General features: G+C 47.0%; 1 protein-coding gene across 1 annotated transcript; it reads right to left on the reverse strand.

Moving 5' to 3' along the window:
• Positions 1 to 4,457: 4,457 nt before the first annotated feature.
• On the reverse strand, positions 4,458 to 17,332 carry LOC142183470 (uncharacterized). The gene is made up of 7 exons (XM_075258571.1): positions 17,288 to 17,332; positions 14,658 to 14,874; positions 14,090 to 14,203; positions 13,918 to 13,974; positions 9,539 to 9,763; positions 6,414 to 6,521; positions 4,458 to 4,572 (listed from the first exon to the last, which is right to left on the reverse strand). The coding sequence occupies exons 2-7, from the start codon at positions 14,862 to 14,864 to the stop codon at positions 4,507 to 4,509; spliced, it is 777 nt and encodes a 258-aa protein (XP_075114672.1). The 5' UTR covers positions 14,865 to 14,874; positions 17,288 to 17,332; the 3' UTR covers positions 4,458 to 4,506.
• Between the last annotated feature and the right edge of the window lie 5,245 nt (positions 17,333 to 22,577).

Below are 22,577 nucleotides of genomic sequence, written 5' to 3' on the forward strand. Positions count from 1 at the left end.
CATCCTATCATCGAGTTCTTGATATCATTTTAAAGAAGAGATTCTCCTCTTTAAAATGCAATTAAAAGCATCAAGATATGTTGATGTAGTCCAAAGATATAGAGCTCCAAAATGTCCCCCCCTCCTTTCTAAGCAAGCAATTTGTGATCTCTAACAAGAAAGGGAGAGGGACACGGAGCAGCCCAGCATAGAGAGAGAGAGACAGAGAAACAATCTGACTCTCTGCATAACTTGTATGTGACGGCAGGAGGGGGGTGGCAGGGACTCTATTGTCCCTATTAACCCTTCTCCTGCCAATCAGAGCGTATACTATACATTTGTCTCTGATTGTCACATACAGGTATAATGTAATTCCCCCCTGAGCTTTTCTAGTGGGGTATTCTTATGTTATACCTCCTGAACATAACCAGGAAGTTTGTTGGCGCTGTGACCCAGACATTTACCATTGTCCAGGTCGCAGAGCCAAAAAAAAAAAAGTCGCACCAAACACACAACATATACATAAAGTCGCAAATAAAGTTTACATTTCACCCAATCCCTGTCCTGTCTATACCTGAGCTTTCTACAGTAAAATACGTTGCTAGTGATGTCCGTTACATGCTAAAATAATAGTAATAACGATTATCACTAGAGATGACGTATAGATTGCTAAAATCATTATAGGGGGATGGAAAATAACATTTTTATGTAAAGTCCTATTTAATTTGCATGCACAAAATGGGATGGCGCATTTCTGCGATTTTGGTGATTCTTTAACACCCGCCCCTGTAAATATATACATGTGTGGTATGTACTGTATATACATGTGTGGTATGTATGAACTCCTCACATATTGCAGTTTTATGTACAGTGCATTATGTTTGCAGAAAGGGATTTCTTGTGTCTCACTTTAGTGGCAAATTTGAATTTTTGCTCAATTTTTGCTAGTAATCTCTGTTTGCTGCAAAGTTGCATGAAGGTGGTTGTATATATAAACTATTAAATTGTGTTTTTATATACGGTATGCTGTGTACTCTGAAAAAAGTTAGATTTTGGTGTCACAGTCACAGTTTGGTAGGTGCAGTATAGCTTTTTAACATATTAGTGAACAACAGAAAAATCCTGCCTGTCTTCTGTATTCATGTTTTTGGGAGTCCGAGCTCTTGTTGTAGTTGATGTTTGCGGTACATATAGTGTATATACACATTGTATACACCATAAGCTATTATTTTAAAAGTATTTTGTATATGAATGTGAGACTGAACATGAGTTTTAGGTGCAAATATGTGTTTTAGCGTATTTTTTCAAAAAATTATTTGTGTTGGTTGCAAAGTTGCACGAAGGTGGATGTGGCTATCGATGACCCATTAAGACATTTGTAATCTTCAGGTTGTCTACTTTCAAAAAATATATAGGGTTTAGGGGTTCACTTACTTTTCACGGTGTGTAATCCCTACATTTTATAGGATGATACTTTTTTAACATTTCCAGCTTCAAAGCAGAATTTTGTTCCTTCCAGTTCTAGCGATTTTCTGAAGACACGTGCAAGCGGGTTCAGGCCATAGTGATATGAATGAGCTCTGCACATGTTGAACTCTTATTTTTAGGAGGTTTGGTGCATTTAATTTTTTGTTTGGTTTCCGCTTTTAACAACTAATATACATTTATTTGCATTTTTTCATAAAACATTCACTTTAAATCAAAATTGCATGAAGGTGCCTGTTCGTATACAGTACCAAGTGGCATTCTGACAATGCTGCAGGTGCCTACTTTAAGAAAATATATAGGTATGGGGGGGTTGGATGCTTTTTTAATGTTGCAATTTAGGTTTGATTTGTCCATCTCAAAACTGTGAAAATTGCTCTGGCTACTGGAGGTGCAAAATTTCCAGAGACCCTTGGCAGCGAAAAGGTTAAGTTTTCCCCAAACATGATATACAAAGATGATATACTCGCACATGAACATGTCTCCTATATGTGTTCTATTATATTACATGAATCTGCCCCTGTCTGTACAGTTATGAGAGCTGCCCCGATGTCGTGTGATCTGCAGGAGCTGCTGGTCCCTAGACTGAGATCAGGTCTAAACTGTATACAAGGAATATATATATACATGTATAGTTATAATACACAGGACTCCCTATTGTATCGGCTCCAAGTGCCAAACAGTCAGCAGTGATTCTGTGCCCGGACTCTACAGAACAGATGCGGCCACATATAACCTCAGAGACGACATGGCCGTTCGCCGTGTTTACTGAATTTTGGCTTCGCCATACGATATTATCCAGAGATGGAACGTGAATACAAAGAATGGACGAGGGTCCCCAAATCCCAGCTGCTGTATATACCTGGTGCAGCCACTACCTGTCTTGGAGCTCCATCCACATGGCCAGATCTCGTCAGCTGTATACATCTATAACAAAGTGTCTATATACTATATACAGTGTCCGGGGAGGATTGTCCTGTGTGATACTATATATCCTGAGCTCACAGCAGTACCCGGCGCACTTACCTTCCTCTCCAGCTCTCAGTAATTCTCTGTCTCTGACTCCAGGAAGACGAGATCTCCTCTGCTGGTAAATCCTGGAGATGGTCCTGACGGAGGAGGCAGCCCCTTAACCCCTTCAGATCTGCTGACGGAGGAGGCAGCCCCTTAACCCCTTCATGCCGCACCAGTCACGGATCTCAATTAGAGATGAAAAAACTTTTTTAATTCGACAAGTTTTGCGGAATCTTCCGATACTATTCGAGTCGATCCAAATTAATTTGTAGCAAATCACGTTAACCCCTTCCTGACATCCGCCCTAATAGTAGGTCGCTGCTGGGAAGGCCTTCAGAAGCGTGGTGAGTACACAGAAACCAAGTGTGCACCCTGTTTTGCGGGTGACAGCTGTGTGTAACGGCTGACACCGTCCTCAAAAACCCTCAGTCACAGCTGAGCTCCGATTGCGGGTGTTAATCCCTGAGATGCTGCAGTCAAACATGATTGTGGCATCTCGGGGGGTTTATATATTGCAGTCCCGATCGCCCTATCTCCTGCTACATATTGATACTCACCTGTCCTGGTCGCAGCATCCACTCCAGAGCCTTTTCTTCTGGTGACTGAGGTCTTGCTCCCAGGCCTCTCTGCTGGGGCCTGTGATTGGACCTCAGTGGTCACGTGGCGCACAATGACATCATTAGGCTGGGGCACTCCACATGACTGCTGGGGCTCAATCACAGTAAGGCCTGGGGAGCAAGACCTCAGTCATTGTCCGGAAGAGCTCCGGAGTGGATGCTGAGCCCAGGACAGGAGAGTATCAGTATTTTAAGGAACCCCTTGGATGCCGCGGTCATGTTTGACCCCAGCCTCCACAAATTGTGCAGAAATCTGGATTTTATGCAAATCGAATATTTCCTGAAATTCAGATGGAATTCCACTTCATCAGCTTTTATTCACTCATCTCTAATCTCAACAATCAAGCAACTTTTTATCAAGCTTTCTTTTACTTCTCCATTGAGCTACAATAGTGTGCAAAAGTTTCAGGCAGGTGTGGTATAAGAGGTGCAAATTAAGAAAGGTTGCAGAAATAGAAGGGTTAATAGTTTATGTTTGTCAATTAAAGGTGCTGTTACGGACGGTTACTCCCCTAACCACAGGACAAGAGAATAGGATACCAATTGTAGGATCGCCCCCTGGCATCAGGAGGACGGGGGACTCCAAGTCTTCTTGTGAATGGAGCGCCAGGGCACTTGAATTTGCAACTTTGTAGAATGATGCTCTTCTTTAAGTGTAAAATGTGAGATTATTTTAATTACTATATAATCCAATTACAGTCCATGTCTGTTACATGTAGTACATAGCCAAGCAAGCAGCGTGAGGATACAGCAACAGAAACTAGTAGGAATATACCGGGGACGGGACTTGTCATGTGTGGTGAGAGGGATGAAGTTCGAGGATAGGCGGACTCTGTCGGCCCCAATGGGATGATATTGTATAATACTCCACTTAATTCCAATTAGACCACCAGTATCCAGATAGGCCAATGTCAACTCAATAATGCCAAGTGTCCCATCGCCTGGTGGAAACACCAGAACCTACAGTAGGTGTACAATGTATACCAGTACTCCAGTGTCACCGAAATCATCGTATACAATAATCTGGCATGGGCATGGATTTGTTCCGGATTATTGGGACTACCAGACCAGATTAATGGAATTGTTAGAGATATAATGGCCACTTGCTTCACCTTAAATGAAGACAATTGCTAAATATGATTGAAACTGAATCAACATGGGAGATAACAGAAGAGAATAAAATGGAGAAGTCGATATTGCAAAATTTCTACAACCTGAGCTATATATATATATATATATATATATATATATATATATATATATGGCAGCAAGGTAATGATTATGTCTTGGACACATATGATTGACTATGTGAACACCATAGATAGACTCCAGGTAGATAGACAGTCTTCAGTCTTCCCCCTGATACATGAGACTTTGTAGCTGATTATTAGTAGAATAGGAAGGATTCCCCTTAGGCAATGATGATGTCATCAGAGGGGTCTGGTTTTAAGAGACATTCTTCATCCACTTCAGTTTTCTGTAAGAGATAGCACATGTATGTAAGGTCACCATGACAATGAATTATTAGGGATCTGAGGACTTTTTCATATCTAGGCCTGAAAAGGGGGGCCGAGAAAACCAAAGACTTCTTAAAGAGGACCTTTCACCACCTCCACCAATTGTTTTCCTTTTTGGAAATCGAGTGTCCCTGGTCGTCACATATAACCCCCACCTGGAGATGCTGAGAGGAATCACACGCAAACTACATCCACTACTACAATAAGACAACCGTCTAACATCCATATTTCCAGATCCCCCTCTCCTGTGCTACAGACAGCCACCAAACCTCAGGAATATGGTTATTAGCAGCTCACTGTCACCTCCAACCAATACAGGAACATTCCCATGTGGACAGAAGAGGTGCAAAACCTGCCCCCACATACTGACCACTGACAGGATAGAGATACCAAACTCTAACAGGGAATATAAAATCCCAGGTACGTTCACCTGTAGCACACCCAATGTAGTGTATGTAATAATGTGCACCAAGTGTCCCACTGATAATCTGTATGTTGGAGAGACTGGACAGCAGCTTAGAATGCGGATGAACTCACATCGCCATACAATTAGAGAACGAAGAATGGACCTTCCCGTATCAAAACATTTCTGCAATGAGGATCATAATATCACCGATCACATGAAAATTTTGGTTTTGAGAGGGAATTTCAGATCAAAGAGAGAACGACACATTCATGAGTGTAAATTTATGACCCTGCTTCAAACACTGGAGAGGGGGTTAAATTTGTCACATGGTTTTATGTCACTTTACAGATACCTGTGAACTGATAAGGGCCTGTAAGTGTTTACATTATCTCTACCAATACTAACAACCCCCCCCCCCCCCCCCCGTCCTCCTGGAATTCTAACCCCTTTTTTGTATATAAATCTGCTCCTTCAGAATTGGCTTTAAATTTACTTGAGAAAGGACCCGAGAGGTCCGAAACATCATATTCTGTCATCATTATTAGTTAGCCATTAAAAAGGTATCAACTACTGAAGACTATCAAGTTTTTTTTTTTAATATTTCCAACCCACTGGCTAACACGGTACGAGAATGAACATTTTCCTTATATTATATGTCAGAAGAAAGCTTGGTTCTGTTACTGACTCTATACAGTCACCATTGGGTCTGGTACCACATCTAGGCGGTAAGCATCAGGCCAGAAACATTGGACAACCTTCATAAGGCGTCATGCACACTACCATGTGTATTGTTATTGTGCTAGCCCTGTTTCTCATGGCTTTCACAATGACCCATTCATTTCTATGACTCAATATACATGACCGTGTATTATCACGGGGCAAAACTCAAGACAGGGTGACCCGACCCATTTTGTAGCCAAGTCTTGATGCCATGACTCTACTATGGGAGTGCCACAGAGCACGAGGTTGGAGACGCATCCATGAGAAGGTCCAAGTAATGGAAGGTGGGTATGAATGGGTTTTTTTGCCCCCTCCCCTAGGGCTCCAGCTATATTTTCACTTCTGATTCTTTTTGAGTAAGTCAAGACCACAATTTTTTGCCACTTCCACGCCTCTCTGAATTCTCCAGCTTCCTTTTACTTTGTATAGAATATTAAATGGTGCCTTATGAAAAACAATCTGTCCTGCAGAAAAAAAGCCCCTCGTGACTAGGAATGGAAAAATAATAAATGTATGGCTATTGGAACGCAGGGAGTAAAAAATGCAAATACAACAATAAAAATCGCCTTGTCCTCCAGGGTGAGATATGTGTTATTAGTATTGCAATAGAAACAAACTTTTTGGGGTCTTCTGCAAGTGGAACACCCTGTAGTCATGTGACATGTCACCTCTTACCTTTGCTTGGCAGTAAGAATTCAGTCTAAAGCCCACATTAAAGATGGAGAGGAGGAGACCCCAGATGGACAGAAGAAGGGTCATAAACAGCAACCCGATGACCAAGCTCTGGAAACGAGAAGATACATTTATGTTACAAAGGCGCGAAACATGGGACATCACAGCGAAGTGGAAATAATCATGTTATAAAGTGTTTTATTCTATATCTGCATAAAGGGGTTTCCCGGGCAAATTATTATTAATTAATAATAATAACTTATGATATTATTATTATTATTATTATTATTATTATTATTATTATTATTATTATTATTATTATTATTATTATTATTATTATTATTATTATTATTATGCTATTAATGGATTAATAAATCCAAATATTTTCTATACTACCTCCTGTTCTCTTGTCCTACAATTACATACCTCCCAACATTTGAAGAACCAAAAGATTGAAAAAAAATAGCAAAATTAGCCCCGCCCACTTTAGTGTTGACTCCGCCCATTCCCATTAATTTTTCTGTTGCCCGCACACAGTATAATCCTCCTACAGTCACCCGTAAATTATATGTCCCCCCTCTATCTCTCCCCCAGTTTCATATACACCCTTCATCTGCCCCCAGATTCATGTCCCCTCCATCTCTGCCCCCAGATTCATGCCCCCTCATCTCTGCCCTCAGTTCCATGTCCCCACATCTCTGCCCCCAGATTCATGTCCCCACATCTCTGCCCCCAGATTCATGTCCTCTCCATCTCTGCCCCCAGATTCATGTCCCCCATCTCTGCCCCCAGATTCATGTCCCCTCCATCTCTGCCCCCGGATTCATGTCCCCCATCTCTTCCCCCAGATTCATGTCCCCTCCATCTCTGCCCCCAGATTCATGTCCCCCATCTCTGCCCCCAGATTCATGTCCCCCATCTCTGCCCCCAGATTCATGTCCCCATCTCTGCCCCCAGATTCATGTCCCCCCCATCTCTGCCCCCAGATTCATGTCCTCTCCATCTCTGCCCCCAGATTCATGTCCTCTCCATCTCTGCCCCCAGATTCATGTCCCTCCATGTCTGCCCCCAGATTCATGTCCCCTCCATCTCTGCCCCCAGATTCATGTCCCCCCATCTCTGCCCCCAGATTCATGTCCCTCCCATCTCTGCCCCCAGATTCATGTCCTCTCCATCTCTGCCCCCAGATTCATGTCCTCTCCATCTCTGCCCCCAGATTCATGTCCCTCCATGTCTGCCCCCAGATTCATGTCCCCTCCATCTCTGCCCCCGGATTCATGTCCCCCATCTCTTCCCCCAGATTCATGTCCCCTCCATCTCTGCCCCCAGATTCATGTCCCCCATCTCTGCCCCCAGATTCATGTCCCCCCCATCTCTGCCCCCAGATTCATGTCCCCCCATCTCTGCCCCCAGATTCATGTCCCTCCCATCTCTGCCCCCAGATTCATGTCCCCTCCATCTCTGCCCCCAGATTCATGTCCCCCCATCTCTGCCCCCAGATTCATGTCCTCTCCATCTCTGCCCCCAGATTCATGTCCTCTCCATCTCTGCCCCCAGATTCATGTCCCTCCATGTCTGCCCCCAGATTCATGTTCCCTCCATCTCTGCCCCCGGATTCATGTCCCCCATCTCTTCCCCCAGATTCATGTCCCCTCCATCTCTGCCCCCAGATTCATGTCCCCCATCTCTGCCCCCAGATTCATGTCCCCCATCTCTGCCCCCAGATTCATGTCCCCATCTCTGCCCCCAGATTCATGTCCCCCCCATCTCTGCCCCCAGATTCATGTCCCCCCATCTCTGCCCCCAGATTCATGTCCCTCCCATCTCTGCCCCCAGATTCATGTCCCCTCCATCTCTGCCCCCAGATTCATGTCCCCCCATCTCTGCCCCCAGATTCATGTCCTCTCCATCTCTGCCCCCAGATTCATGTCCTCTCCATCTCTGCCCCCAGATTCATGTCCCTCCATGTCTGCCCCCAGATTCATGTCCCCTCCATCTCTGCCCCCAGATTCATGTCCCTCCATCTCTGCCCCCAGATTCATGTCCCCCCATCTCTGCCCCCAGATTCATGTCCCCCCATCTCTGCCCCCAGATTCATGTCCTCTCCATCTCTGCCCCCAAATTCATGTCCCCCCATCTCTGCCCCCAGATTCATGTCCTCTCCATCTCTGCCCCCAGATTCATGTCCTCTCCATCTCTGCCCCCAGATTCATGTCTCCACATCTCTGCCCCCAGATTCATGTCCCTCCTGATTGCCCCCAGTGTCATGCCGTCCTCTCCTTCATCTGCCCCCAGTTTCATGTTCCACCTCAGTGTACACATTACACTTACCTTCTCCTCATTCCCCCGCTGCTCTCTGCGCGCCTCTCTCTCTCTCTCGCACACAGTTGTAGCCACGATGTGACATCATCACATCGCGTCTACACAGCCAGTAGCCGGCGTGCAGCGGCGAAGCAAGGAGCTAAGCTATAACAGCTCCTTGCTTTAGCTGCATATGTGTTGAACTCAGATCTGCGTCCTCTGGACGCAGATCTTAGTTGAAATCGAGACATACCTCCCTCCAACCGGGACCGCAGGACACGTCACCGAAATCGTGAATGTCCCGCAGAAATCGGGATGGTTGGGAGGTATGCAATTACCATGATGCCTTGCTCTTCACCCAGATTCCCCTCTCACTCCCTGCCCCTTCCTCTCTCACACCCCCTTCCTGTTATGCAGACCAACCCAGCCCCTACCCCATCATACTTACCTGTCTTCCTGTCCTGGAGTTCACTTTCTTCGGTGCCACTGGCTGCTTCTTCTCTTGACTTCTGCCCAGCTCCTTGGCAATAGAGCTCCAATACTTGCACTCCGGCTGTACTGCGCAAGCGTGGTAGGCCGGGTATTTCTCCTCATCGCTTCTGCCGACGCCTGCGCAATAGAGCCGGAGTGCCGACATGCCAGAACTTTGGCTCTATTGGCGACAGCGCTGGCATAAGTGAAGGAAGTTGCGGGAGGAAAAGTTTTGAATACTAAAAGGAAAATCTTTTGCAAAACCAATTTGCTAAATGTCTTCACGTTTCCATGTCGGGATATTACAGGGACACTGACGGCAATGTCAAAAACATGAAGAAGAAACAAGCGCTCACCTTGTATTTTTGGATCGCCTCTCTGCAATTGCTTAGCTCATAGTCATATCCATAGTAGTTTCTTGTAGGTTGTCCTCCGTAGTAATATCCACCGTTATCACGGAGATTATCACAGATGCGTTCATTGACAATCCAGTAGTAATGGTTCATATCGCTAGATGTCAAGATGATGCCGGCAATAGATACACCGAGGCTGACAAACAGGGAAATGAAGGAGAGGACCATCTATATAGATAAATGAGAAGACACGTAGTGAGCGTTATAGGATGTACTACAGGTCAGTGATCTCCTGACTAGGACATTATGGAGGCCTCCGCTCAGAAGAAGGTTGTCACCCAATGCTGATGGTCAGTGACCCCTTCTTCCCCCTTCCAGGGTATCCAGTAACTGTAGCCAGTCATGTTCGATACGTTTCCTTTACTCTGTTTCGGACCTTCCGCTGGTTATAGATTTTAGCCTAACACTGCAGTTAGGCTAAAACTGGGCGCTGGTGCAGTTCGCTCTCCTACAATCTAGGATCAGGTGGGGTCTCCGTCTGTCTCTGATCCTGGTGTCTACAGTGTTCACGGGGAGCAGAGTCCCTCCCGTCTGTCCTTTATAGTTTGATTTTATGTGTTCTCCTGCCACAGATGGGGTCATGGGGTCCAAATATAAGAAACAATATTGGAGTTGATCATTACCCCTGAAACCCGGGCCCTGCACTGTCAGATGGTATTGATGTTATGACAGTGACCATGTGGATGGTATTGATGTTATGGCAGTGACTGGTGGCAGTGACCATGTGGATGGTATTGATGTTATGGCAATGACTGGTGGTAGTGACCATGTGGATGGTACTGATGTTATGGAAGTGACTGGTGGTAGAGACCATGTGGATGGTATTGATGTTATGGAAGTGACTGGTGGTAGTGACCATGTGGATGGTATTGATGTTATGGCAGTGACTGGTGGCAGTGACCATGTGGATGGTATTGATGTTATGGCAGTGACTGGTGGCAGTGACCATGTGGATGGTATTGATGTTATGGCAATGACTGGTGGTAGTGACCATGTGGATGGTATTGATGTTATGGCAGTGACTGGTGGCAGTGACCATGTGGATGGTATTGATGTTATGGCAGTGACTGGTGGCAGTGACCATGTGGATGGTATTGATGTTATGGCAGTGACTGGTGGCAGTGACCATGTGGATGGTATTGATGTTATGGCAATGACTGGTGGTAGTGACCATGTGGATGGTATTGATGTTATGGCAGTGACTGGTGGTAGTGACCATGTGGATGGTATTGATGTTATGGCAGTGACTGGTGGTAGTGACCATGTGGATGGTATTGATGTTATGGCAGTGACTGGTGGTAGTGACCATGTGGATGGTATTGATGTTATGGCAGTGACTGGTGGTAGTGACCATGTGGATGGTATTGATGTTATGGCAGTGACTGGTGGTAGTGACCATGTGGATGGTATTGATGTTATGGCAGTGACTGGTGGTAGTGACCATGTGGATGGTATTGATGTTATGGCAGTGACTGGTGGTAGTGACCATGTGGATGGTATTGATGTTATGGCAGTGACTGGTGGTAGTGACCATGTGGATGGTATTGATGTTATGGCAGTGACTGGTGGTAGTGACCATGTGGATGGTATTGATGTTATGGCAGTGACTGGTGGTAGTGACCATGTGGATGGTATTGATGTTATGGCAGTGACTGGTGGTAGTGATCATGTGGATGGTATTGATGTTATGGCAATGACTGGTGGTAGTGACCATGTGGATGGTTATTGATGTTATGGCAGTGACTGGTGGTAGTGACCATGTGGATGGTATTGATGTTATGGCAGTGACTGGTGGCAGTGACCATGTGGATGGTATTGATGTTATGGCAGTGACTGGTGGTAGTGACCATGTGGATGGTATTGATGTTATGGCAGTGACTGGTGGCAGTGACCATGTGGATGGTATTGATGTTATGGCAGTGACTGGTGGCAGTGACCATGTGGATGGTATTGATGTTATGGCAGTGACTGGTGGTAGAGACCATGTGGATGGTATTGATGTTATGGCAGTGACTGGTGGTAGTGATCATGTGGATGGTATTGATTAGAAATGAGCGAACACTAAAATGTTCGAGGTTCGAAATTCGATTCGAACAGCCGCTCACTGTTCGAGTGTTCGAACGAGTTTCGAACCCCATTATAGTCTATGGGGAACATATACTCGTTAAGGGGGAAACCCAAATCCGTGTCTGGAGGGTCACCAAGTCCACTATGACACCCCAGGAAATGATACCAACACCCTGGAATGACACTGGGACAGCAAGGGAAGCATGTCTGGGGGACTTTATTTCATGGAAATCCCTGTCAGCTTGCGATTTTCGCAAGCTAACTTTTCCCCATAGAAATGCATTGGCCAGCGCTGATTGGCCAGAGTACGGAATTCGACCAATCAGCGCTGGCTCTGCTGGAGGAGGCGGAGTCTAAGATCACTCCACACCAGTCTCCATTCAGGTCCGACCTTAGACTCCGCCTCCTCCGGCAGAGCTAGCGCTGATTGGCCGAAGGCTGGCCAATGCATTCCTATGGGTATGCAGAGACTCAGCAGTGTTGAGCCAGTTCTGCTCAACTACACATCTGATGCACACTCGGCACTGCTACATCAGATGCACACTCGGCTCTGCTGCATCAGATGTAGCAGAGCCGAGTGTGCATCAGATGTAGCAGAGCCGAGGGTGCACTAGAACCCCTGTGCAAACTCAGCTCACGCTAATAGAATGCATTGGCCAGCGCTGATTGGCCAATGCATTCTATTAGCCCGATGAAGTAGAGCTGAATGTGAGCAGAACTGGCTCAGCACTGCTAACGCCTCAAAACCCGGACCAAAAAGACGGCTCCCATTGAAATCAATGGGAGCTGTGCAGGAGCTTTTTCCGGGAGCCGTTTCTTCTGCCTCCCGGAAAAAAGAAGCGAGGTGTTCATTCTTCGGCCGAGTCGCCTCGCGAGTCAGCCTGAAGACACACCCTCTTCCGGATTCGGCCCATTCATTGAGCCTGATCCGGAGGCGGGTGCGCAGCTGGAAGCCGGTGCCGTGCACCGGCTTTCAGTTCCGCAACACGTTTTATGGATCGGAACCTGAGGCAGCCTCCGCCTCAGGTTCCGATCCAAAAAACTCCGTGTGAACTAGGCCTAAGTCTCTGCATTCGCATAGGAATGCATTGGCCAGCCTTCGGCCAATCAGCGCTGGCTCTGCCGGAGGAGGCGGAGTCTAAGGTCGGACCTGAATGGAGACTGGTGTGGAGCGATCTTAGACTCCGCCTCCTCCAGCAGAGCCAGCGCTGATTGGTCGAGTTCCGTACTCTGGCCAATCAGCGCTGTCCAATGCATTCCTATTGGAAAAAGTTTATGTCACAAAAATCACAATTACACACCCGATAGAGCCCCAAAAAGTTATTTTTAATAACATTCCTACCTAAATAAAGGTTATCCCTAGCTATCCCTGCCTGTACAGCTATCCCTGTCTCTTACTCACACAGTTCACATTCTCATATGACCCGGATTTGAAATCCACTATTCGTCTAAAATGGAGGTCACCTGATTTCGGCAGCCAATGACTTTTTCCGATTTTTTTCGATGCCTCCGGTGTCGTAGTTCCTGTCCCACCTCCCCTGCGCTGTTATTGGTGCAAAAAAAGCGCCAGGGAAGGTGGGAGGGGAATCAAATTTTTTTGGAGTTTGCCACGTGATGTTCGATTCGAATCGAACACATCGAACAGCCTGATATCCGATCGAACATGTGTTCCATAGAACACTGTTCGCTCATCTCTAGTATTGATGTTATGGCAGTGACTGGTGGTAGTGACCATGTGGATGGTTATTGATGTTATGGCAGTGACTGGTGGTAGAGACCATGTGGATGGTATTAATGTTATGGCAGTGACTGGTGGTAGTGACCATGTGGATGGTTATTGATGTTATGGCAGTGACTGGTGGTAGTGACCATGTGGATGGTATTAATGTTATGGCAGTGACTGGTGGTAGAGACCATGTGGATGGTTATTGATGTTATGGCAGTGACTGGTGGTAGTGACCATGTGGATGGTATTAATGTTATGGCAGTGACTGGTGGCAGTGACCATGTGGATGGTATTGATGTTATGGCAGTGACTGGTGGTAGAGACCATGTGGATGGTATTGATGTTATCTCTGGAGCACTGGTAACAGATGACTGGAGAGGAGAAGCCTGGTGTTCCACCAATATGGGGTCAGAGGTCAGACTTTCTAATGTTACAGTATTTCCTGTTATTTTATATATTTCTCTGTTCCAATTTTTCTCCAGTAGTCACGTGCGGCCAACTGAGACCATAAAGAAAGGCCAATACTCACCCAGCATTTTTTGGTAAACTTATATGCCGCAAGATTCAGTGCTCCGGATACCAGGAACTGTGAAGAAACAGCCAAGAGGTAAAATAACAATGAGATTCCAGAAAAACATCTGAAGGTTCTTCAATAGGAAAATACGATGTGCGAAATACAAACAGGCGACTACAACACTTACCGGAAGTCCTACCCAGTAGTGGAGTCCGCAGTAGAAGATGGTGAGGCTTGGTTGTACAACACTTGTAATAATGGCCAACATGACAAAGACCAATCCCAACGAAGCAAAGGAAGCCTAAATTAAAGGGAACATATATGTTATCCGATTATATAATGTACATTATGATATGTATGTAGTTTACAATGAACCAGTCCAATAAGAACAATGAAGAGGCTCAATACAACGAAGAGCTTTCTCCAAATTCAACATAAATGACCCATTAAGTGACCGCGGCAGATTTAGGATTCTCCAACCCCTTTAAGTGTCTTTAGCACTTCGGATATTCAACCATCACCCAACATCTATCCAATGTTTTTGGCCACCTTTAGACAAATACAATGTAAACCTAAACCGTACCCTCCAGTTTTAGGGATATTAGGACTTCATTGTACATAACCATTGGAGAGAAGCCATGGAATCCCACACGTTATAGACCATGGACTCTGTAGGACCTCAGACTTTATGTAGACCTGATCTCTGGATTTACAAACCTAATATATTCATTTTGGATAAGTAAAAAGAACTTTACCCCAAATCCTAGCTGCGCTGCAGGACCGGACATACGAGAGGGTTTGGCGGTCTTTTCTCCATTTTTCTTCAAATCCCGGAAGAATCGGAAAGTATCCAGCAAGCAGTCCAAGGAAGATCGCTGGTTAATATTGATGTGGACCACGGTGCCGTCTGGAGTCTCACAGGAGACATTGCCGTTTTCAGTCTTTACAGTGCTGACACTCATTGTTTCAAGCCTATAGGGGGAAAAAAGAAATGATGATGATGTCTAAATTTTAAAAAAATTAAGTAAAAATTTACAAAAACTTATTTCAAAGCTGAAGTTGTCACTGCACGTATCACATCATGATCTCATATCTCACCATCCGTGGTGACAAATTCTTCTTTGATGTCTCCATTTTTTCCAACTGTATGTTGGTGTTTGGGAAATGTCCCCCCTCCATCTCTGCCCCGAGATTCATGTCCTTCCATATCTGCCCCCAGATTCATGTCCCCTCCATCTCTGCCCCCAGATTCATGTCCCTCCATATCTGCCCCCAGATTAATGTCCCCCCATCTCTGCCCCGAGATTCATGTCCCTCCATCTCTGCCCCCAGATTCATGTCCCCTCCATCTCTGCCCCGAGATTCATGTCCCTCCATATCTGCCCCCAGATTCATGTCCCCTCCATCTCTGCCCCCAGATTCATGTCCCTCCATATCTGCCCCCAGATTAATGTCCCCCCATCTCTGCCCCCAGATTAATGTCCCCCCATCTCTGCCCCCAGATTCATGTCCCCTCCACCTCTGCCCCCAGATTCATTTCCCCCCATCTCTGCCCCCAGATTCATGTCCTCTCCAACTCTTCCCCCAGATTCATGTCCCCCATCTCTGCCCCCAGATTCATGTCCCCTCCACCTCTGCCCCCAGATTCATTTCCCCCCATCTCTGCCCCCAGATTCATGTCCTCTCCAACTCTTCCCCCAGATTCATGTCCCCCATCTCTGCCCCCAGATTCATGTCCCTCCATCTCTGCCCCAGATTCATGTCCCCCATCTCTGCCCCCAGATTCATGTCCTCTCCAACTCTTCCCCCAGATTCATGTCCCCCATCTCTGCCCCCAGATTCATGTCCCCTCCACCTCTGCCCCCAGATTCATTTCCCCCCATCTCTGCCCCCAGATTCATGTCCTCTCCAACTCTTCCCCCAGATTCATGTCCCCCATCTCTGCCCCCAGATTCATGTCCCTCCATCTCTGCCCCCAGATTCATTTCCCCCCATCTCTGCCCCCAGATTCATGTCCTCTCCATCTCTGCCCCCAGATTCATGTCCCCCATCTCTGCCCCCAGATTCATGTCCCCTCCACCTCTGCCCCCAGATTCATTTCCCCCCATCTCTGCCCCCAGATTCATGTCCTCTCCAACTCTTCCCCCAGATTCATGTCCCTCCATCTCTGCCCCCAGATTCATGTCCCCCATCTCTGCCCCCAGTGTCATGCCCCTCCACTCACTATACACAGCACTCGCTATACACAGCACTCGCTATACACAGCACTCGCTCTACACAGCACTCAGTATACACAGCACTCAGTATACACAGCACTCACTATACACAGCACTCACTATACACAGCACTCAGTATACACAGCACTCAGTATACACAGCACTCACTATACACAGCACTCAGTATACACAAGTATACTCAGTAGAATACAATATAATATAAGGGGGAGTCACTCTATAATATAATGTAATATAATATAATATATGGGAGTCACTTTATGAATTGTATTAATTAAAAAAGAAATATTAAAAATAATATTCTAATGTATTGAGATGCCCTAGTATACTAGGATTATCTATCTATCTATCTATCTATCTATCTATCTATCTATCTATCTATCTAATATGCACAGTCCTCCCTATTGTTGTATCGGCTGCAGGTAGGAAACCCAGTCTTCAGTGCGGAGCAGAGGACAAGGTGGGAGGTTTCTCCATGCTGGAGACAATAACATGTCCTGTGACGCACCTTCCTAGGTAACATGAGATGGGCCCCTGAGATATAACATGAGTCTCCCGGGCCCCAATGTAATATCTATAATTGGTCCCCCCGTCTGTACTGTAATGTATGTCCTATGGCTCCTCTCCAGGCGTGCCAGCACCCCCTGTACCCCGCACGATCCCACCCCTGAGGGTCCCCATTGTGCTATTACAGTGATGACTTTTCTCCCCGTCTACATGTTACATGGACATTCAATCATACAAAAACAATGAAAACCCCTAAAATCAGACGCCACTCTCTGTCCAATGTGACCCGAATATCACAGCCTGGTTTATCATTCTGTGCACTGACTCTACAGAACAGATGCGGCCACATATAACCTCAGAGACGACATGGCCGCTCGCCGTGTTTACTGAGTTTTGGCTTCGCCATACGATATTAATCAGAGATGTAACGTGAATACAAAGAATGGAAGAGGGTCCCGAAATCCCAGGTGCTGTATATACCTGGTGCAGCCACTACCTGTCTTGGAGCTCCATCCACATGGCCAGATCTCGTCAGCTGTATACATCTATAACAAAGTGTCTATATACTATATACAGTGTCCGGGGAGGATTGTCCTGTGTGATACTATATATCCTGAGCTCACAGCAGTACCCGGCGCACTTACCTTCCTCTCCAGCTCTCAGTAATTCTCTGTCTCTGACTCCAGGAAGACGAGATCTGCTGACGGAGGAGGCAGCCCCTTAACCCCTTCAGATCTGCTGACGGAGGAGGCAGCCCCTTAACCCCTTCAGATCTGCTGACGGAGGAGGCAGCCCCTTAACCCCTTCAGATCTGCTGACGGAGGAGGCAGCCCCTTAACCCCTTCATGCCACACCAGTCATGGATCTCAGTGATCAGGTAACTTTGTATCAAGCTGCATTCTAAGAGACACAATGTTTCTTTTTTCCATTTCATTGATCTGCAGGACTGGGACTGATTTCTGGGGACCCAATTGTAAGATCCCCCAGTGATCAGGAGGACGGGGGACTGAAAGGCTCATGAAAGTCTCCAGTGCACTTGGGCGAACGCGCTCTATTCACCTATATGGGGCTGTGGGCAGTCCTGGCAGCTCCATAGAAGTGTATGGAGCACGGTCACTCCAATGTACTGGGGCTCCATTCACAAGGAGACTTTATGGGGCTTCCACTTACCTGCCCTCCTGATCACTGGGGGACTTGGTGACACTGACCCCTGCTAACCACTGAACCACCGTGCCTATTGCCTATAAGGGGCAGGACCACACTAAAAATGTTCACACCTGTAAAACCCAAGTAAGAATATTGGTAAGTCCGGTATTGTAGTCCCTAACTTATCAGGTGTCACTTAAGTAGTGTAACATTTTATGGGACCCACTCAGAGTCCAGACTGCTATTGCTGCTCCCCTATGGCTGCACCCTTGCTTGGCGGGTATGACAACCCATCGTCACCCTACAAGCACATTTTGGGAGCATTGGTCAAGAAAGCTGTAAAGGATATGGGGGGAAGCCATGATAGTCACCAGGCATACCTCCCAGCTTTTGTAGATTAGAAAGAGGGACAAAATATGCGGTGCGCGCAGCTCGCTGCGGCAAATTTAGCTCCACCCACTTTATGTTGACTCCACCCATTCTCATTCATTTTTCATGTGCTCCCACACAGTATAATCCTCCTACAGTCACCCGTACATTATATGTCCCCCCTCTATCTCTTCCCCAGTTTCATGTCCCCCCTTCATCTGCCCACAGTTTCATGTCCTCCCATCTCTTCCCCAGTGGCAGATCCAGGGTTTGCGGGGCCCTGGGCAATTGACTTTGGCGGGGCCCTACTTACTGGGGGTCTCGCACTTCTAACCTGTACTTCCCAACTGTTGAAGACTAGAAAGAGGGAACAAAACGTGCGGCGCGCCACAGCAAATTAGGCCCCGCCCACTTTTATGTTGACTCCACCCATTCTCATTCAATTTTCATGTGATTCCACACAGTATAATCCTCCTACAGTCACCCGTAAATTATATCTCCCCCCATTTTCATATACACCCTTCATCTACCCCTAGTTTCATGTCCCCCCCTCTATCTCTGTCCCCAGTTTCATGCCATTGTCCCCCTTTATCTGCCCACAGTTTCATTTCCCCCGTCTCTGCCCCAGTGTCATGCCGTTCTCCCCCCTTCATTTGCCCCAGTGTCATGCCGTTCTCCCCCCTTCATCTGCCCCAGTGTCATGCCATTCTCCCCCCTTCATCTGCCCCAGTGTCATGCTGTTCTCTCCCCCTTCATTTGCCCCAGTGTCATGCTGTTCTCCCCCTCTTCATCTGCCCCAGTGTCATGCCGTTCTCCCCCTCCATCTGCCCCAGTGTCATGCCATTCTCCCCCCTTCATCTGCCCCAGTGTCATGCCATTCTCCCCCCTTCATCTGCCCCAGTGTCATGCCATTCTCCCCCCTTCATCTGCCCCAGTGTCATGCTGTTCTCCCCCCCTCCATCTGCCCCAGTGTCATGCTGTTCTCCCCCTCTTCATCTGCCCCAGTGTCATGCCGTTCTCCCCCTCCATCTGCCCCAGTGTCATGCCATTCTCCCCCCTTCATCTGCCCCAGTGTCATGCCATTCTCCCCCCTTCATCTGCCCCAGTGTCATGCCATTCTCCCCCCTTCATCTGCCCCAGTGTCATGCTGTTCTCCCCCCCTCCATCTGCCCCAGTGTCATGCCGTTCTCCCTCCCATCCATCTGCCCCAGTGCCATGCCGTTCTCACGTTCTCTCTCACACACACACACACACACTCACCATTCCTCGTTCCCCCGCAGCTCTCTCCCTCATACACATATTGTAGCCGCGATGTGATGACGTCATCACATCGCGGCTACAAATGCTGGAGCTCAGCGTTAAAGCAGGAGCTGACAGCTCCTGCTTTAACGCTGAGCTCAGTTGGAATCGGGACATGCCGACCGGGACCATTTTGTTAGGTCCCGGCAGCGCCGCGGGACCCCGCTAAGCGCGGGGCCTCGGGCGGTTGCCCGGCTCGCCCGGCCCTGGATCCGCCCCTGCTCTTCCCCCAGTTTCATGTCCCCATCTGTTCCCCAGTTTCATGTTCCCCCATCTCTGCCCAGTCCTTCATGTCCCTCCATCTCTGCCCCCCAGTGTCAGGCCGTCCCCCCCTTCATCTGCCCCTTCATTATGTTCCACCTTAATGTTTAAAACAAAAAAAAATCTCTTATACTCACCTTCCAACGCTCCCCCGCCGCTCTCCCCGCAGTCTTGCTTACTCATATAGTTGTAGGTGCGATGTGACGTCATCACATCGCGTCTACACATCCGGGCGCCGATGAGTTGAAACTGGGACATAGCTCCCACCAATGGGGATGGTTGGGAGGTATGCTTTAGGCGACCCCTGTGTTTTGGTCATTCGACCCCGACCGGGGTCACGACCCACAGGTGGAGAGAAAAGTCCTGCAAGCGGTACTTTTCTCTCCGCATGATTCATGCCAAAACCAAGCGGCAACCACATGGACCCCATTATAGTCTCTGGGGTCCATGTGGTTTCCTTCGGTAACTGCTTTTTAATGCATATAAGTTTCCATTCAGGGGAGGGTCCCCAAGTGGACTCCCTGAATCGAAACCCAAACGCTGATGTGAAGCAGACTTGTCCTAGCAAGTCTTGTCTCTGCAGCAATCTCTGGTCAATTTAGGATTTGATGTGTCCAGGCACAAGCCTGTTCAGATACAGGGACTGGGCATAGAGATAATGGAGGAATAGAAAGGAGGGAGGGGGAGGGATGGAGCCAGATACATTGGACATACTCCAGACACACTGCACACGTGACCTGCACCGCTCTCGCCTTTGTACTGTAAACCCGAATTTCCTGTCTGTGGCCGGGGAATTTTGAAGACGACGTCATTGTGTTTTATTATCTCGTACAGCAAACAAAAGCGCTATGCCTGTGTGCCAGCAATGTCGCAGTACACATAACCCACACTGTATACGGATATGAAGCGCATATTTACACTTTGACACTATTTACATCTCTCTACCCCAAACACGTTCCCTTGTACAGAGGAATAAGGGGCCCTCACAAAGTATCCTGTGGTGTCTGCAACCAAAATCCCTTAGCCTAAGGTCACTCGGTGCAGAATTTGCTGCGGTTCTTGGAGCCAAAGCCAAAAGATATAGGAAGTATATAGGACGCTCTTATACCGCCCCCTACTGCTCACACCACTCCTTTATTGGAATATTTGTTACTTTGTTAATATGAGGTTCTTGGCCACTTATTGATCCAGTTTTGAGCCCATCCGCTGTGACATTGGGACCTCACGCCCTATAGTTATACCTCTGGAGCTGACGTTCTTGGAGGTGTCAGGGTTGTGCACTTGTCTAGATCAATATTCCTTTGTATCACTCGCTGCCTTCTCTCCATTGTCGGGTGGGGAGTGTTATCATGTACACGCCGGAGATGGGACTGTATTTGCTGGTTACTTTGTATCAGACGCGCAGTGTATATAATATCCACAAGTAGTAAAGGCTCTGCTCACTTTACAGCTTTAATATGAGGATACCCCATAACAAAACGGGAGTATAGAGGTCGATTATATGATATGTAACCCAATATGTAACAAAATCATCAGGAAATACATCAAAAATACAGCCCGAGTCTGACATATGACATCAACATAATCCACATATCAACACAGGGTGACCTTTGGTATTTATGACATCACTCCTTTTATCTCTAATGTGTTTACTTACAGCAGAAGTCTCTACTATTCCTTATCACCTCAAGAGGCAGAAATCTCCGAAAGTACAGTCATGGCCAAAAGTTTTGAGAATGATACAAATAGTAATTGTTACAAAGTCTACTGCTTCAGTTTTCCTAATGGCAATTTGCATATACTCCAGAATGTTATAAAGAGTGATCAGCTTAAAGCAATTACTTGCAAAGTCAATATTTGCCTAGAAAATGAACTTTATCCCCCAAAACACATTTCAACATCATTGCAGCCCTGCCTTAAAAGGACCAGCTAACATCGTTTCAGTGATTGCTCCATTAACACAGGTGTGGGTGTTGATGAGGACAGGGCTGGAGATCAATCGGTCATGATTAAGTAAGAATGACACCATTGGACACTTTAAGAGGAGGCTGGTGCTTGGCATCATTGTTTCTCTTCTGTTAACCATGGTTATCTCTAAAGAAACACGTGCAGTCATCATTGCACTGCACAACAATGGCCTAACAGGGAAGAGTATCGCAGCTAGAAAGATTGCACCTCAGTCACCAATCTATCGCATCATCAAGAACTTCAAGGAGAGAGGTTCCATTATTGGCAAAAAGGCTCCAGGGAGCCCAAGAAAGACCAGCAAGCGCCAGGACCGTCTCTTAAAAGTGTTTCAGCTGCGGGATCGGGCTACCAGCAGTGCAGAGCTTGCTCAGGAATGGCAGCAGGCAGGTGTGAGTGCATCTGCACGCACTGTGAGGCGGAGACTCTTGGAGCAAGGCCTGGTCTCAAGGAGGGCAGCAAAGAAGCCACTTCGGGACAGAAAAAACATCAGGGACAGACTGATATTCTGCAAAATGTACAGGGAGTGGACTGCTGAGGACTGGGGTAAAGTCATTTTCTCTGATGAATCCCCTTCTCGATTGTTTGGGACATCTGGAAAACAGCTTATCCGGAGAAGATGAGGTGAGCGCAACCACCAGTCTTGTCTCAGGCCAACTGCAAAGCATCCTGAAACCATTCATGTGTGGGGTTGCTTCTCAGCCAAGGGAATCGGCTCTCTCACAGTCTTGCCTAAAAACACAGCCATGAATAAAGAATGGGACCAGAATGTCCTCCAAGATCAACTTCTCCCAACCGTCCAAGAGCAGTTTGGCCATCAGCAATGCCTTTTCCAGCATGATGGAGAAGCTTGCCATAAAGCAAAGGGGAGAACTAAATGGCTCAGGGAACAGG

Source organism: Leptodactylus fuscus, chromosome 10, assembly GCF_031893055.1.
Source record: "Leptodactylus fuscus isolate aLepFus1 chromosome 10, aLepFus1.hap2, whole genome shotgun sequence".
Classification (NCBI taxonomy): Eukaryota; Metazoa; Chordata; class Amphibia; order Anura; family Leptodactylidae; genus Leptodactylus; species Leptodactylus fuscus.

Bases quoted from the DNA above. Each gene is read 5' to 3' on its own strand.
- LOC142183470 (XM_075258571.1), bottom strand. From the start codon at position 14,864: ATGAGTGTCAGCACTGTAAAGACTGAAAACGGCAATGTCTCCTGTGAG. The intron at 13,975-14,089 runs GTAAGTGTTGTA...GTTTCTTCACAG, and splicing joins ACTACTGGGTAGGACTTCCG to TTCCTGGTATCCGGAGCACT. The intron at 9,764-13,917 runs GTGAGTATTGGC...TTATCTATATAG, and splicing joins AGTTTACCAAAAAATGCTGG to ATGGTCCTCTCCTTCATTTC.